At 50.6% G+C, this 12,939-nt stretch overlaps 1 protein-coding gene across 1 annotated transcript; it reads right to left on the reverse strand.

Moving 5' to 3' along the window:
* Positions 1-1,415: 1,415 nt before the first annotated feature.
* LOC141987933 (uncharacterized) lies at positions 1,416-12,650 on the reverse strand. The gene is made up of 4 exons (XM_074953764.1): positions 11,837-12,650; positions 10,882-11,259; positions 10,000-10,075; positions 1,416-1,533 (listed from the first exon to the last, which is right to left on the reverse strand). Exons 1-4 carry the CDS (start codon positions 12,528-12,530, stop codon positions 1,416-1,418), a joined length of 1,266 nt encoding a protein of 421 aa, XP_074809865.1. The 5' UTR covers positions 12,531-12,650.
* Between the last annotated feature and the right edge of the window lie 289 nt (positions 12,651-12,939).

Raw genomic sequence — 12,939 nt, forward strand, 5'->3', positions numbered from 1 at the left:
GAACAACTTTTCAGAATGGGCAGCCAACCGACACTCTTCCTCCTGCGCAGGCTGCTTGATGGGAGCCGTGGCCTTTTCTAAACCAAATACCACTCCTCCCCCAGGGCCCCCAGCAGTACTAAACTCCTTCTCACAACTTGCACTCCTAATGCTTACACGTTTGCCCCAGGCATGAGTACATTGGAATGGGGAAAGGCCTCCTGCATCTTTGTTGCCTCCAACGCGTCCCTGCTCAAGCAGCTGTAATTTAGTCCTTAGCATTGATGTTATTGCTAGATAAAGATAACAGTACAAATGGATTGTTTATAGTGAGCTGATAAAACTGTTCCATTTTTAAACTGTGGCAATCACACTAGTTACATTATACTTAAAGCTGAGATTTTGCTCTGGGCTGAGTGTGCTGTGGTAAGTATATTGTGGGACAACGCTTTAAGTTAACGGTGATCTGTTCTATTTCCAATCAAACTGTTTTGTTTCCAGCAGGAGGCTCTCTGCATGCCTTACTGGAAGTTAAAATGTAAAGCAGGCAATCACTTAAACGTGCTGCACATTTCCTTATTTTCCTCGACCAAGAGGCTGAAGCGGAACGCAGCCAATAAAAGGTGTACCAACTCATTTTGTTTTCCTATTGAGTTAATGGTATAAAATCCCACTTACTGTGTCATAAACATTTGGAGTTCTAAAATGTGTTATTTTGCAGCATACTGTAAAATTTCTGAACTACAGGAGGGAACTCAGAATCAGTAAAGGGAAGATATATACAGCGGTGTATTTCTGTATAATGAGAGGCTGGGTACTTTCTGACTTAAAATAGTCTATATAACTGTCTTCATTTGCAGAGGAAGCGAAAAATGGAAAACCTTTCCAAAATCCTAGAATGATCTCTTTCTAGGGATACCAACTCTTCATAAAATTAAGTTGCCATTAAAGAAACATTCTTTAGTCAAAATGTGAGACTAAATGCAATTGATTGAAGCCTCGCTGTTTTGATCACACAAAGCCCTTAAATCCAAGGGGCTGTAGATACTTTTGGTACTCGCTACCAGTCATTGTATGGCATCTGCCAGTGTCTTAAAGACATGTTCTAATTAGAAACACAAACTAAGATTGTGGTTACCTTGCCCGTGGCTTTATCTGCATGCATTTAATCTTGCAAAAGTTAATTTGGTTCTAGAATGATTTGACTAAAACTGGAGGAGGGAAGAATATGGTAACTTTATATTATATCGTCCCAAGAAGAGATATCTGGATAGTGTCTGCAATGAATTAATGTTATAAGCACTCTACAGCCCTGCCTGGTTACCTGTCATGAAGGATGTTAAGGCATGGGTTTCTGGTCATCTTGCACTTTCTCTTTTTAAAAGATTGCTGAATGAATTTAGTGTACATAAAAGTGAGTGATTAGTATAACTGGCTTAAACAGCATAGGCTTCCTCCGTGAAAGCGTTCGCATACAGCTCTGCCAGTGGAGAGTTTCTTGAGCAGAGACAGCCGGCCATGACAAACTGGGTGACAACTGTGTGAGCTCCACAACTAGGAATTAAAATAACATGATGAAACTCATGTTCACGGTGATCTGGCCAGTGATTGGAATTCAGGACTATAGAGGTGAAAGGCACTAGTCTACCATGTCCCCAAATTTACAGGTTTTGTATGTAATGTTACTTAAAGCTGCTTAAGAAAGCACTGTGGTGTAATGGTTAAAACACAAGAACGAAGTCAAGAAATCTGGTTCCAAGAGTGATTCACTGGTCATTCCTGCACTCCCTGCTCCAATGAATACTTCAGTATTTCATACAAAGTAGAACAGCTTTAGCAGGAGTGACTGAGATTGAGACATGAGTTAGGCACTGGGCATCAGCACTGAGAGGGCATTGCATATGCCCACTAGCAGAAATTTGCAACCAAGGAGCCTTTACCAGGGGGAATTGAAGCACCTATGTGGTAGGTGACAGCTGAATAGGGGGTTGAGGGCTTAAATTTTGGATCTAGCCTCCTGGTTTTTTAAGTACCTGCAGCATTAGGCAGAAGCTGAGAGGTAGTTTGTGAATGCCAGCAGTGCCCCTTGGAATTCAGTGCTTACCTGACCCTTGTGGTGCTTAAGTTCCCCTTATGAATCTAGCCCTTAGAGCCTTGTAGCTGCTGAGTTACACCCTTGAGTAATAGCTTAGGGGCTGTTACATTCCCAGAGCACTGTGTGCTCTGACTGCGCACACCCCTCCCCGCTAATGCCAGGTACAAAGTGACACTGGTTCTAAGCCATCTGAAGATTCCTGGCCTAGAGGAGGAAGCTTACAGCACTTTTAAATCCATTTTCGCTGCTGCAAGGGCATAGAGAGGTCTGAGCTTAAGCCAGGATCTGGCCCTTGGAGTGGCTAAGGAAGAGGAAAGGCTCAGCCATTAGAACTTAATGGGTGTTTTACTGATCTGAGACCATTACCTTCTGCATTTGGCTAATATTTCTATCACCTACATTCAGAACATTATAGTCTAATTCAGGTACCTGGAATCACCAGCGCCTTTTAACGCTACAATCAGACATCCCAAATTAAATTACCCGTGCTTTAGATGGCCATGTCAGTACTCTAATGAAAGTGCAACAGCTCAAGCAAGATGTAGGCAGTAACACAGAGAGCGAGAGAAAATCACAATTAAGTAGTGCAAGGTATAGGACAGCCAAAGGATATGAGATGATAGGAATTTATTTCCTCCAGCATATTTAATAGACTGAATTGGGATTTGCTGAAGGATGGGGGAAAGGCTTGGCACACTGAGGGGGCTATAGAAAGCAGACCACTGAAAGGGGTGAGATAGGATGGGAGATGGTAACCAGTTGGACAAGCACGTGAAGACGGAATAAAAATATTCCACGATGAGAGCTCATTTTAACTTTACAGGAAAATTATTCCTACAAAATAATAAACATGGAAACGGATTGATGTGGACATAGCATCTGATCCAACTCTCATTAAAGGCAGGATAAAGTCTCCCACTGACTTAAATGGGAGTTGGACTCAACCTATATGTAGGCTAACAATTATTCCTAATCAAGTTGGAAGGGCCTTTTCCCATTATCTAGTTCAGGGGTAGCCAATAGGTGAACTGGAAGCCAAATCCGGACCACCAGCCGCTTTTGAACGAACCACCAAACTTTTTATTTACTTTTTGTCATTATTGTTACTACTTTTGTATTATTTTCTCTGGAGTCTGGACCTTGGCTATACCTTGGCCAAGAAATTTGGACCTTGATAAAAAAAAAAAATTGATTACCCTGATATAGTCCACCTCCCTGCGTTGTAAGCCAGTGTGTTTGGCTAAAGCATTTCTAATAGTTTATTTATAAGCATTTCTATAGAGCGCATCATCATAGTATTCAAGTGCTTCTGGTTTATTGTCTTGTAAATTCCAACCCCCTGCTACTTTCAAATTTTTGTTTATAATTAGACTTTACCTGAAAATAGAATCTGCAAACAATCCTAGAGATCGCTGTAACATCTGACTATTGCTATCTGAGAAAACTGACTGAAGATTAAAATCCTATCTCACAAATCTATACTGCAACAAAATGTTCCTTTCTTGTCCAGGAGCAGCTCTTAAAGATTTGAATATATCAAGCAGGAGGGACGGGGGGGGAGGGAAGCTCAGGCTCTCACAAAAACCTAGCTCCATTTTATATGTCAGACATCATTTACAGTTACCTGAAATCAGCTACATTTCTTTTCAATTCAGACAAAAGTAAAGCCAACAAGATACTTTCAAAAGACTTCATGCTGTGCAAATTTGCTAGAATAAATGTATTAAAGTTAGAGATCAGCTGTGTGCTCACCTAAAGTATATCTTTGCTGCAATTAAACACCTGCTGCTGGCCCACATCAGCTGACTTAGGCTGGCAGGGTTTGTGCTGCAGGGCTGTAAAATTGCAGTGTGGACTGTTGGACGTGGGCTGCAGCCCACACTCTGGGGCCCTACTAGGGGAGAGGGTCCCAGAGCTTAGGTGCCAGCCCAAGCCCGAATAACTACACCACAGGTTTATAGCCCTGCAGCCTGACCCTGAGTCAGCTGTCAGAGGGCAGCCACTGGTGTTTAACTGCGATGTAGATATCCTCATATAGTGCAGGCAGGCTACTCCACATCCTTCTCGGAGGACCCAGTAGACTAATGACCTTTAGCTACAATGGAGTGGTGTGTTCCACAAGAAAACACACACGCATCGAGGCATGGTATATTAGTAAGGAACAAACTGAGACACTCACAGTAGGTTTTAGAGCAGAGGTGGGCAAACTACAGCCCCGCAGGCCACATTCGGCCCGCGGGACTGTCCTGCCTGGCCCCTGAGCTTCCGGCTGGGGAGGTTAATCCCTGGCCCCTCCCCTGCTTCCCCTCAACCCCCCGCAGTTACACTGCCACGTGGGCAGCACGGCTTGCGCCCACCCACCTCCAACAAGCCTGTCCTGCTGCTCTGAGCAGCCTGCTAAGGGGGGGTGGGGGGAGCAGGAGGTCCCGGGGGCAGTCAGGGCACAGGGTGCGGTCGGATGGGGCGGAGGTTTGGGGAAGGGGGGGGGGCGGTCAGGAGACAAGGAGCTGGGGGGGGTTGATTGGGGGTGGGGTCCTGGGGGGTCGGAGCGGGGGGCGGGGTTGGATAGGGTGTGGGATCCTGGGGGACAGTTAGGGATTTGGGTCCCGGGAGGGGGTGGTCAGGGGACAAGAAGCAGGGGTGGATGGGTCAGGGGACCCGGGGGGTTGGGGGCGGTCAGGGGACAAGGAGCAGGGGGGCTTAACTAGGGGGTGGGGTCCCGGGAGGGGTTGGTCAGGGGACAAGGAGCAGGGGGCTTGGATGGGTTGGGAGTTCTGAGGGGGCGGGAAGTGGGAGGGGGTGGGGGGACCGGGCTGTTTGAGGAGTCACAGCCTTCTCTACCTGGCCCTCCATACCATTTAGCAACCCCTGTGTGGCCCTCGGGCCAAAAAGTTTGCCCACCCGGTTTAGAGCATTACTAATCACTAAGGCAGTGAATTTCCATTTCTCTCTCTGGGGGAGAAGTTTCCGCTTACATTGCTCAGACTCTTCCATTGTATGCAACTGCTTCTTGAACAGGCCTTAGCTTGTAGCTACATGTATTCTTCACCGGCAGGCAGTTCATTGGCTAAAGTTTAGGAAATCAAGGCACATGCTTACACTCCTGGACTGCAACAGAATGTGAGGGTGTGCTTAATGTGCGCTGTGGACTCTGAGCCTTGGGGCAGATGCACAAAGGGACTTAGGCACCTGACTGTCACTTTAGGGCCAATGGGGCCTGCAGCGATACACACGTTATACGTGGTTGCATACAACTGTCAGGGCAGCAGTTTCAGCTGTTCCGCGGCATGCTCAGCCCGGCAGGGCAGCGCAGCGATGGCGAGTAACTCTGCACCTGGGTGGGCTGGGCTAGAAGGTGAAGGCTGACCATAGCACAGTGGGTGAGGCACTGGGGCCAGCGGCTGCAGAGGGTATGACGCCGCAGGTTTTGGTGGTGACACTTAGGAGCTCGCCAGCTCCCCCGGCACTGGGCTTGGCAGCTGCCATGCTTTGGACCTGCTCCATTCGTGGTGGGGGACTCTGTTTTGTTTCCTTGCTCCAAGCAGGAGTTTTGCTGGAGAAGAAACTTTGAGCTGCAACAGCCAGAGGGACTGTGCCTGCCATGTGAAGAAGTTCTGGGGTGTCCCTGGCTAAGGCCAACATTTAGACACCACTGGCATTCACAAAACCCCTGCTCAAACTCAAACGTGCATCGGTGCTGACTCCATGAGTGCTCTGGGGCTGGAGCACCAATGGGGAAAAAATGCTGGCAGCCCCCCAATCAGCTCCCGCCCACTGGCCGCCCAGCGGATCAGTGCCTCCCCGGCTCCCTCCCGTGGCTCCTGCCCGCTGCAAAGGTGTTTTGTGGGATTCAGGGAGGCTGGGCTGGGGGAGGAACGGGGACACAGTGTGCTCCGGGGAAAGGGGCAGAACTGGGCTGGAAGAGGTGGGGTGGGGCAGGGGTGGGAAGAGGCAGGGCGGAGGTGGGGCCTTGGGGGAAGGGGTGGAGTCGGGGCAGGACCTGGAGCAGAGCTGGGGATCAAGCACCCCCCAGCAGTGTGAAAAGTTGGCACCTGTGCTAAAGTGCAGAGGGTACAGAGCTACAAAGGTATTTAGGTGCCAGGCTTCATCTGCACAGTGATCCACAAAACACCCACCTCACCCTGTAGGTGCCTAACTTCACTTGCGGGGGGCTATGATTTCAAGGTAAAAGTTCCCTTTGTGGATTCAGGCCTTGGTACCTATGTTTCTGCCTTTAAAAATCCTAAGATACCTAAATTTCAGCAGGTGGGGATGGGCCCAGCCACTTCATCACCGAGCAGCAGGAGTCACAAATGACAGCTCCCCGCATCTTGCCTTTTGGGCCCAAGCTGGTAGGTGTGGTCAGAGCCCGTCTAAAACAGGCAAAGTAGGTGGTGGCATGCTTTCAACTTTTAGCTGACTGGTTAGAGCGCTCACCCAGGATGTAGGAGGCCTAGGTTCACTTCCCCCCCTCTGCATGCGGTCAAGTTGAACTTAGCTCTCCCAGGAGAGTGCCCAACCATTGCTGGAGCTGCTCAACTGTATCAATAGGTACACTGAATTGGGGCAGAAAGAGTGAGAATGGCTGTATAACCTAGTGGTTAGGGCACAGCCCTAAGTGGGAGAGAGAGGTTCCAGCAGTACTGGATTTACCAGGGTGCCACTGGCACCTGCTCGTTCCCCCCCCAACCCCCCGCTCTCTCCTGTGGTGGCAGATGCTGCTGGCTCCTGCTGCAGCAGGGCAGGCTCCGCTAGCAGCTAAGCTCCCCCCGAGCCTCTTCCCCGAGCATGCTACGTTCCCACCCCACCCCCCTTCCGCCGAGCAGCTGTTTGTTGGAGGGAGGGGGAAGAGCGGCACACTCGCTGCTCCGGGAAGGAGGAGGAGAAGCGGTGGGGGGCAGGGCCTTGGAGAAGGGGGTGGAATCGGGGCATAACCCCTCCAGCCCCCTGCTGTGAGCACCCCCATGACCCCAGCCCACACCCCCAGCCCTCTGGCCTGACCCCGGCACCCCCCTGCAACCCCTCACACCTCCCCTGCCCTGACTCTTGCACCCCCCCCCCACAGAGACCCATCCCCCCACAACCCCATGCCCCGACTCCTGCACCCCACCCCCCCCACATCCCCAACGGGCGCTTCTGCACACACACCCCCATTCCCACCTGCGCCCCTCGCCCCAAACAGGAGCTGCCCCAGGTAAGCACTCCGCACCCCAACCCTGAGCCCCCTCCCTCCCCCTAGCTCCTGGCCGGACCCCAGCTTTTTTTTAATACAGCGCTTTGCTCCAAAGCACTTGACACTCGTTAGCTAACGGTACAAACAATATTTGGAAAGATCATTACGTGTCCGTCGAGACCTGCCGCGATTTTCACGTGCTCTGTGGAAAAATAAGTTAGACTACAAGAACAATCAAGGTACTTCACTTTATTTTCATTTCCTATTACTTACAGGAGGAGGATGAAGAAAAAAAGAATGAAAAACGGGGAGAGAATGTTCTTTTTCTTGGCTGGGTCCCAAGGAGGGGGCCCCAAAAATGAAGCTGAGCAAGGCTGGGGGGGGGGGCACTAACTCTAAATCTACCACTGGCTGTCATGTCACCTGGGCTGGGGACACTGTGTTGCCTGACCCCCCACAGTCTCCAACCTACCTGGGCAGTACAGCAGACATGGCCCTGCCTGCTAGCTCCTCTCCAGGTTGGTCCTGGCAGAAGTCACCAGAGTCGGAGACTGCCTGAACTACGACCAGGGAGACTGGCTGGATCCCCTGACGCTTGCTTGGCGCATGGGGCTCTCCAGAAACGTCGTCATCCGCGGCGTGTACTTCAGGAAGTGAGGGCCGCTTTACCACCCGCTGCTTAGGCCTACTTCGACCGGGTCCTGCGAGAAGGCACGTCCTGCCCACTCTCCACCCCAGGCCCTCCGGACCTTTTCATCAGGCCCCTGCCCCATGGACCCAACCGCCCCCCACCTTGCACCCCTTCACTGTGAGCCAGCTGCATGACTTGCAGCCGGTTCGTTTCCAGACCGTGCCAAGAAAACATCTATACACGCTTGTGCTCCACACCCTTCACTTCCTCACCCTCGCATCCTGCCCCGACACAAAGTGGCGGGACCTCCTGACACTTTGAGAGGGTGAGGAACCCCAGTGGGCCAGCCTGTACTCTACCCTGGTCCTGAGGCCCACCAGGGATATCAGTTGGCAGCTCCTTCATGGGGCCGTGAGCACGGGCATGTATTTGGCATGGTTTACCCCGTCCCAGACACCTGCCCCTTCTGTGGCGTGAGGGAGACCCTGGCGCATGTTTACTTGGAGTGCGCCAGGTTGCAGCCCCTATTCCGGATCCTCACAAATATTTTGTTACGTTTCTGTCTACACTTTTCCCCTCACCTCCTTATCTATGCACTCCCTATCCGTGGCCCCCACAAAGCCACGAGACCTCCTGGTCAACCTCCACCTGGCCCTGGCTAAAATGACCATCTATAAAACCAGGGAGAGGAAGTTGGCTGATGGAGACTCCTGTGACTGTGGGGCCTATTTCTGATCCTCTGTCCGTTCACATATCCGGGCAGAGTTCCTCTGGGCAGCATCCACTGACTCTCTTGACGCCTTCGCGGAGCAGTGGGCGCTGTCTGGGGTTCTGTGCTCGGTGTCCCCGTCAGGTTCCCTTTGTTTGACAATTTGACCGCACTCCTGTCCCTGTTATTTTATTAGTTGTCCCCCAAAATCACTGGGCTTCCATGTCCTGTGGATTCCCCCCCTTTAGGCTGGGGGAGGGGGTGAAACCCTTTCGCACTTCCTGGGTCCCAGGAGGAGCGCCTCTCCACTCCCTAGCCCACCCACCACTTGCTTCCCCCTCCCCCCCCGCTTAAGGCTGAGCCTGCTCACTTTTAAAAATGATTGCTTGCTCCTCCCCGTCAGGATTTTCTGGCAGCCCTGTTGCAAGGTATCCAGTTTTAGACTGGAAACTCCAGTAGAAAACGGGACCTGAGTTATAGGAGTAACCACATTAGCCTCCGCTCCTCCCACTCCCAACACCCACCCCAGAGGGCTGGAAGAGAACCTGTCCTGCTGCTGCAGGAGCAGGGGCAGCTCAATGCAGAGAGAAATGAAGAGACTGGGCTAGAACCAGGTAGGTGCCCACCCTATGTGGGCAGGGGCGGGATTCTGCTTACCCCCTCCCCAGCCCTGCTGCGCTTGCAGTTTACCCCTAGCTCCCGTCCTACTGTGCTTTCGCCCCCAGCCCCTTTTACAATCATTCCCGGGCGGGGGGCTCAAATATGTTTGGCGCCAGGCCCACAAAAAGTTAATCCGGCCCTGGGTTCCAGGGCCCTTGCTCCAGTGAGCTAAAGGTTATACATGGGGCTCCTCCTCCCTGTTTATTTGTGAAAACCCACAAGCCTAGTCTAAAGTTAATTTGGGGAATTCTGGTTTTGTACAGACCAACACATTAGATTTTACAGATAAGACATAACAAATTCTGCATCTTAGCAGAGGTTAGACTGGATGACCCTTGGGTCCCTTCCAACCCTATGGTTTATGAACACACTACTCCTGAAATTCCTATGAGCTTTCTGAGTTGCCAAAATAGAAGGCCAGATCATTAGATGCACTGGAGCAGTGCTCAGTGCACCAGAGACGTGGGCCTGGGAAGGCTGAATTCTTGCCATCTTGGGGCTAGCAAGGGTCAGTTCCACTATGCTGGCTTTATACCACCTTGTTGCTGGCTTTATACCAGCCAAGGATACCCCTTGTTTAGGGAAATCAGAGCTGGCTTTTTTAAGCTAACATTCTGTCCCTTTGGCTCTGTGGGAATGGCCACAGATGGAAGGCAGAAGGGGGTTGAGACTATAGCATTGGTTTTGGATAACTCCATTTGATATTAAGAAAAGGGTAAAATTGCAACACCCGAGTAAAAGTTATATCTCACCAATGTTGTATGATCCTCAGCTGGTGTAAATCACCATAGCTGATTGATATCATTAGTTCAGGCTGTGGCCCATTATCTTCGGGAAAGACAAAGGCACAAATGGCAGTTAGGCATGTAATTGTCCATGAAAGTCATTGAGAGTTAGGCGTTAACTTCCATTTGTGCCTTTGAAAAGCTCCCCCTTGATTTCATAGCCCTGGGCTACGCTAGGAGTTGAGGTCGAATTTAGCAGCGTTAAATCGATTTAACCCTGCATCCGTCCACAGGACGAAGCCCTTTTTTTCAACTTAAAGGGCTCTTAAAATCGATTTCCTTACTCCGGGGTGGGAGGTTGAGGCAAATCACCTGCTGCTGGTTACGTGCAGCCAGACACCAGCGCAGTTAGAAGAGCACAGGAGGGCGCGGTGCGCATCAGAGAAGCTTTGACAACCAGTTTCATGACTGGCCAGGCTACGGTGTGAAAGTTCTGTTTGTTTCTCCTTGATGAAACCCCCTCGCCTTGGTTCACTCTACTTCCCTGTAAGCTAACCACCCTCCCCTCCTCCCTTTGATCAACGCTTGCAGAGGCAATAAAGTCATTGTTGCTTCACATTCATGCATTCTTTATTAATTCATCACACAAAGAGGGGGACAACTACCAAGGTAGCCCAGGAGGGGTGGTGGAGGAGAAAAGCACAAGGAGAGGTGGTGGAGGGCGGAAGGACAAGGTCACACAGCACTTTAAAAGTTTAAAACTTTAAAATTTATTGAATGCCAGCCTTCTGTTGCTTGGGCAATCCTCTGGGGTGGAGTGGCTGGGTGGCCGGAGGCCCCCACCCCACCGTGTTCTTGGGCGTCTGGGTGAGGAGGCTATGGAACTTGGGGTGGAGGGCAGTTGTTTACACAGGGGCTGTAGCGGCGGTCTGTGCTCCTGCTGCCTTTCCTGCAGCTCAACCATACGCTGGAGCATATTAGTTTGATCCTCCAGCAGCCTCAGCATTGAATCCTGCCTCCTCTCATTACGCTGCTGCCACCTTTCAGCTTCAGCCCTCTCTTCAGCCCGCCACTTACTCTCTTCAGCCCACCACCTCTCCTCCTGGTCATTTTGTGCTTTCCTGCACTCTGACATTGTCTGCCTCCACGCATTTGTCTGTGCTCTGTCAGTGTGGGAGGACAGCATGAGCTCAGAGAACATTTCATCGCGAGTGCGTTTTTTTTGCCTTCTGGTCTTCGCTAGCCTCTGGGAAGGAGAAGATCCTGTGATCCTTGAAACACATGCAGCTGGTGGAGAAAAAAAAAGGGACAGTGGTATTTAAAAAGACACATTTTATAGAACAATGGGTACACTCTTTCACGGTAAACCTTGCTGTTAACATTACATACATAGCACATGTGCTTTTGTTCCAAGGTTGCATTTTGCCTCCCCACAGCACGTGGATAGCCCCTCCACCCTTCCCGTGGCTAACAGCGGGGAACATTTCTGTTCAGCCACAGGCAAACAGCCCAGCAGGAACGGGCATCTCTGAATGTCCCCTTAAGAAAAGCACCCTATTTCAACCAGGTGACCATGAATGATATCACTCTCCTGAGGATAACACAGAGAGATAAAGAACGGATGTTGTTTGAACGCCAGCAAACATACACTGCAATGCTTTGTTCTACAGATTCCTGAGTATGTGCTACTGGCCTGGAGTGGTAAAGTGTCCTACCATGGTGGATGGAATAAGGCTGCCCTCCCCAGAAACTTTTTGCAAAGGCTTTGGGAGTACATCCAGGACAGCCGCCAATGCCAGGGCAAATCAATCATTAAACATGCTTGTTTTTAAACCATGTATAGTATTTTAAAAGGTACACTCACCAGAGGTCCCTTCTCTGCCTGGCGGGTCCGGGAGGCAGCCTTGGGTGGGTTCGGGGGGTACTGGCTCCAGGTCCAGGGTGAGAAACAGTTCCTGGCTGTCGGGAAAACCGGTTTCTCCGCTTGCTTGCTGTGAGCTATATAAAACCTCCTCCTCATCATCTTTCTCGTCCCCAAAACCTGCTTCTGTGTTGCCTTCCTCCCCATTGAAGGAGTCAAACAACACGGCTGGGGTAGTGGTGGCTGAACCCCCTAAAATGGCATGCAGCTCATCATAGAAGCGGCATGTTTTGGGCTCTAACTCAGAGCGGCCGTTCGCCTCTCTGGTTTTCTGGTAGGCTTGTCTCAGCTCCTGAAGTTTCACGCGGCACTGCTTCAGGTCCGTGTTATGGCCTCTCTCCTTCATGCCCTGGGAGATTTTGACAAACGTTTTGGCATTTCGAAAACTGGAACAGAGTTCTGATAGCACGGATTCCTCTCCCCATACAGCGATCAGATCCCGTATCTCCCGTTCGGTCCATTCTGGAGCTCTTTTGCAATTCTGGGACTCCATCATGGTCACCTCTGCTGATGAGCTCTGCATCGTCACCTCTGCTGATGAGCTCTGCATGGTCACCTGCAGCTTGCCACGCTGGCCAAACAGGAAATTGAAATTCAAAAGTTTGCGGGCCTTTTCCTGTCTACCTGGCCAGTGCATCTGAGTTGAGAGTGCTGTCCAGAGCGGCCACAATGGAGCACTCTGGGATAGCTCATGGAGGCCAATACCGTCTAATTGTGTCCACAGTACCCCAAATTCGACCCAGCAAGGCTGATTTCAGCGCTAATCCCCTTGTTGGGGGTGGAGTAAGGAAATCGATTTTAAGAGCCCTTTAAGTCGAAAAAAAGGGCTTCGTCCTCTGGACGGGTGCAGGGTTAAATCGATTTAACGCTGCTAAATTCGACCTCAACTCCTAGTGTAGACCAGGGCTATGAGAATGTGATCTACTTGGAGTATGTGTGACAGACTTCTCAGAACCTGCTAAAAGGGAGATGTCATTAAATGCATCTGAATAAAAAAGTCTCTTTTTATAATTAAAAACAATTAAAAATGCATTAGAGAAACACCT

The sequence above is a fragment of the Natator depressus genome, chromosome 5, assembly GCF_965152275.1.
Source record: "Natator depressus isolate rNatDep1 chromosome 5, rNatDep2.hap1, whole genome shotgun sequence".
NCBI classification, from domain to species: domain Eukaryota; kingdom Metazoa; phylum Chordata; order Testudines; family Cheloniidae; genus Natator; species Natator depressus.

What these genes read in the sequence shown, in the direction of transcription:
- LOC141987933 (XM_074953764.1), bottom strand. Translation starts at nt 12,530, where the DNA reads ATGCACTGGCCAGGTAGACAGGAAAAGGCCCGCAAACTTTTGAATTTC. An exon ending in AGGCAGAGAAGGGACCTCTG is followed by an intron (nt 11,260 to 11,836) that starts GTGAGTGTACCT and finishes TTTCTCCACCAG; the next exon opens with CTGCATGTGTTTCAAGGATC. An exon ending in ACCGCCGCTACAGCCCCTGT is followed by an intron (nt 10,076 to 10,881) that starts GTAAACAACTGC and finishes TCTTTCCCGAAG; the next exon opens with ATAATGGGCCACAGCCTGAA.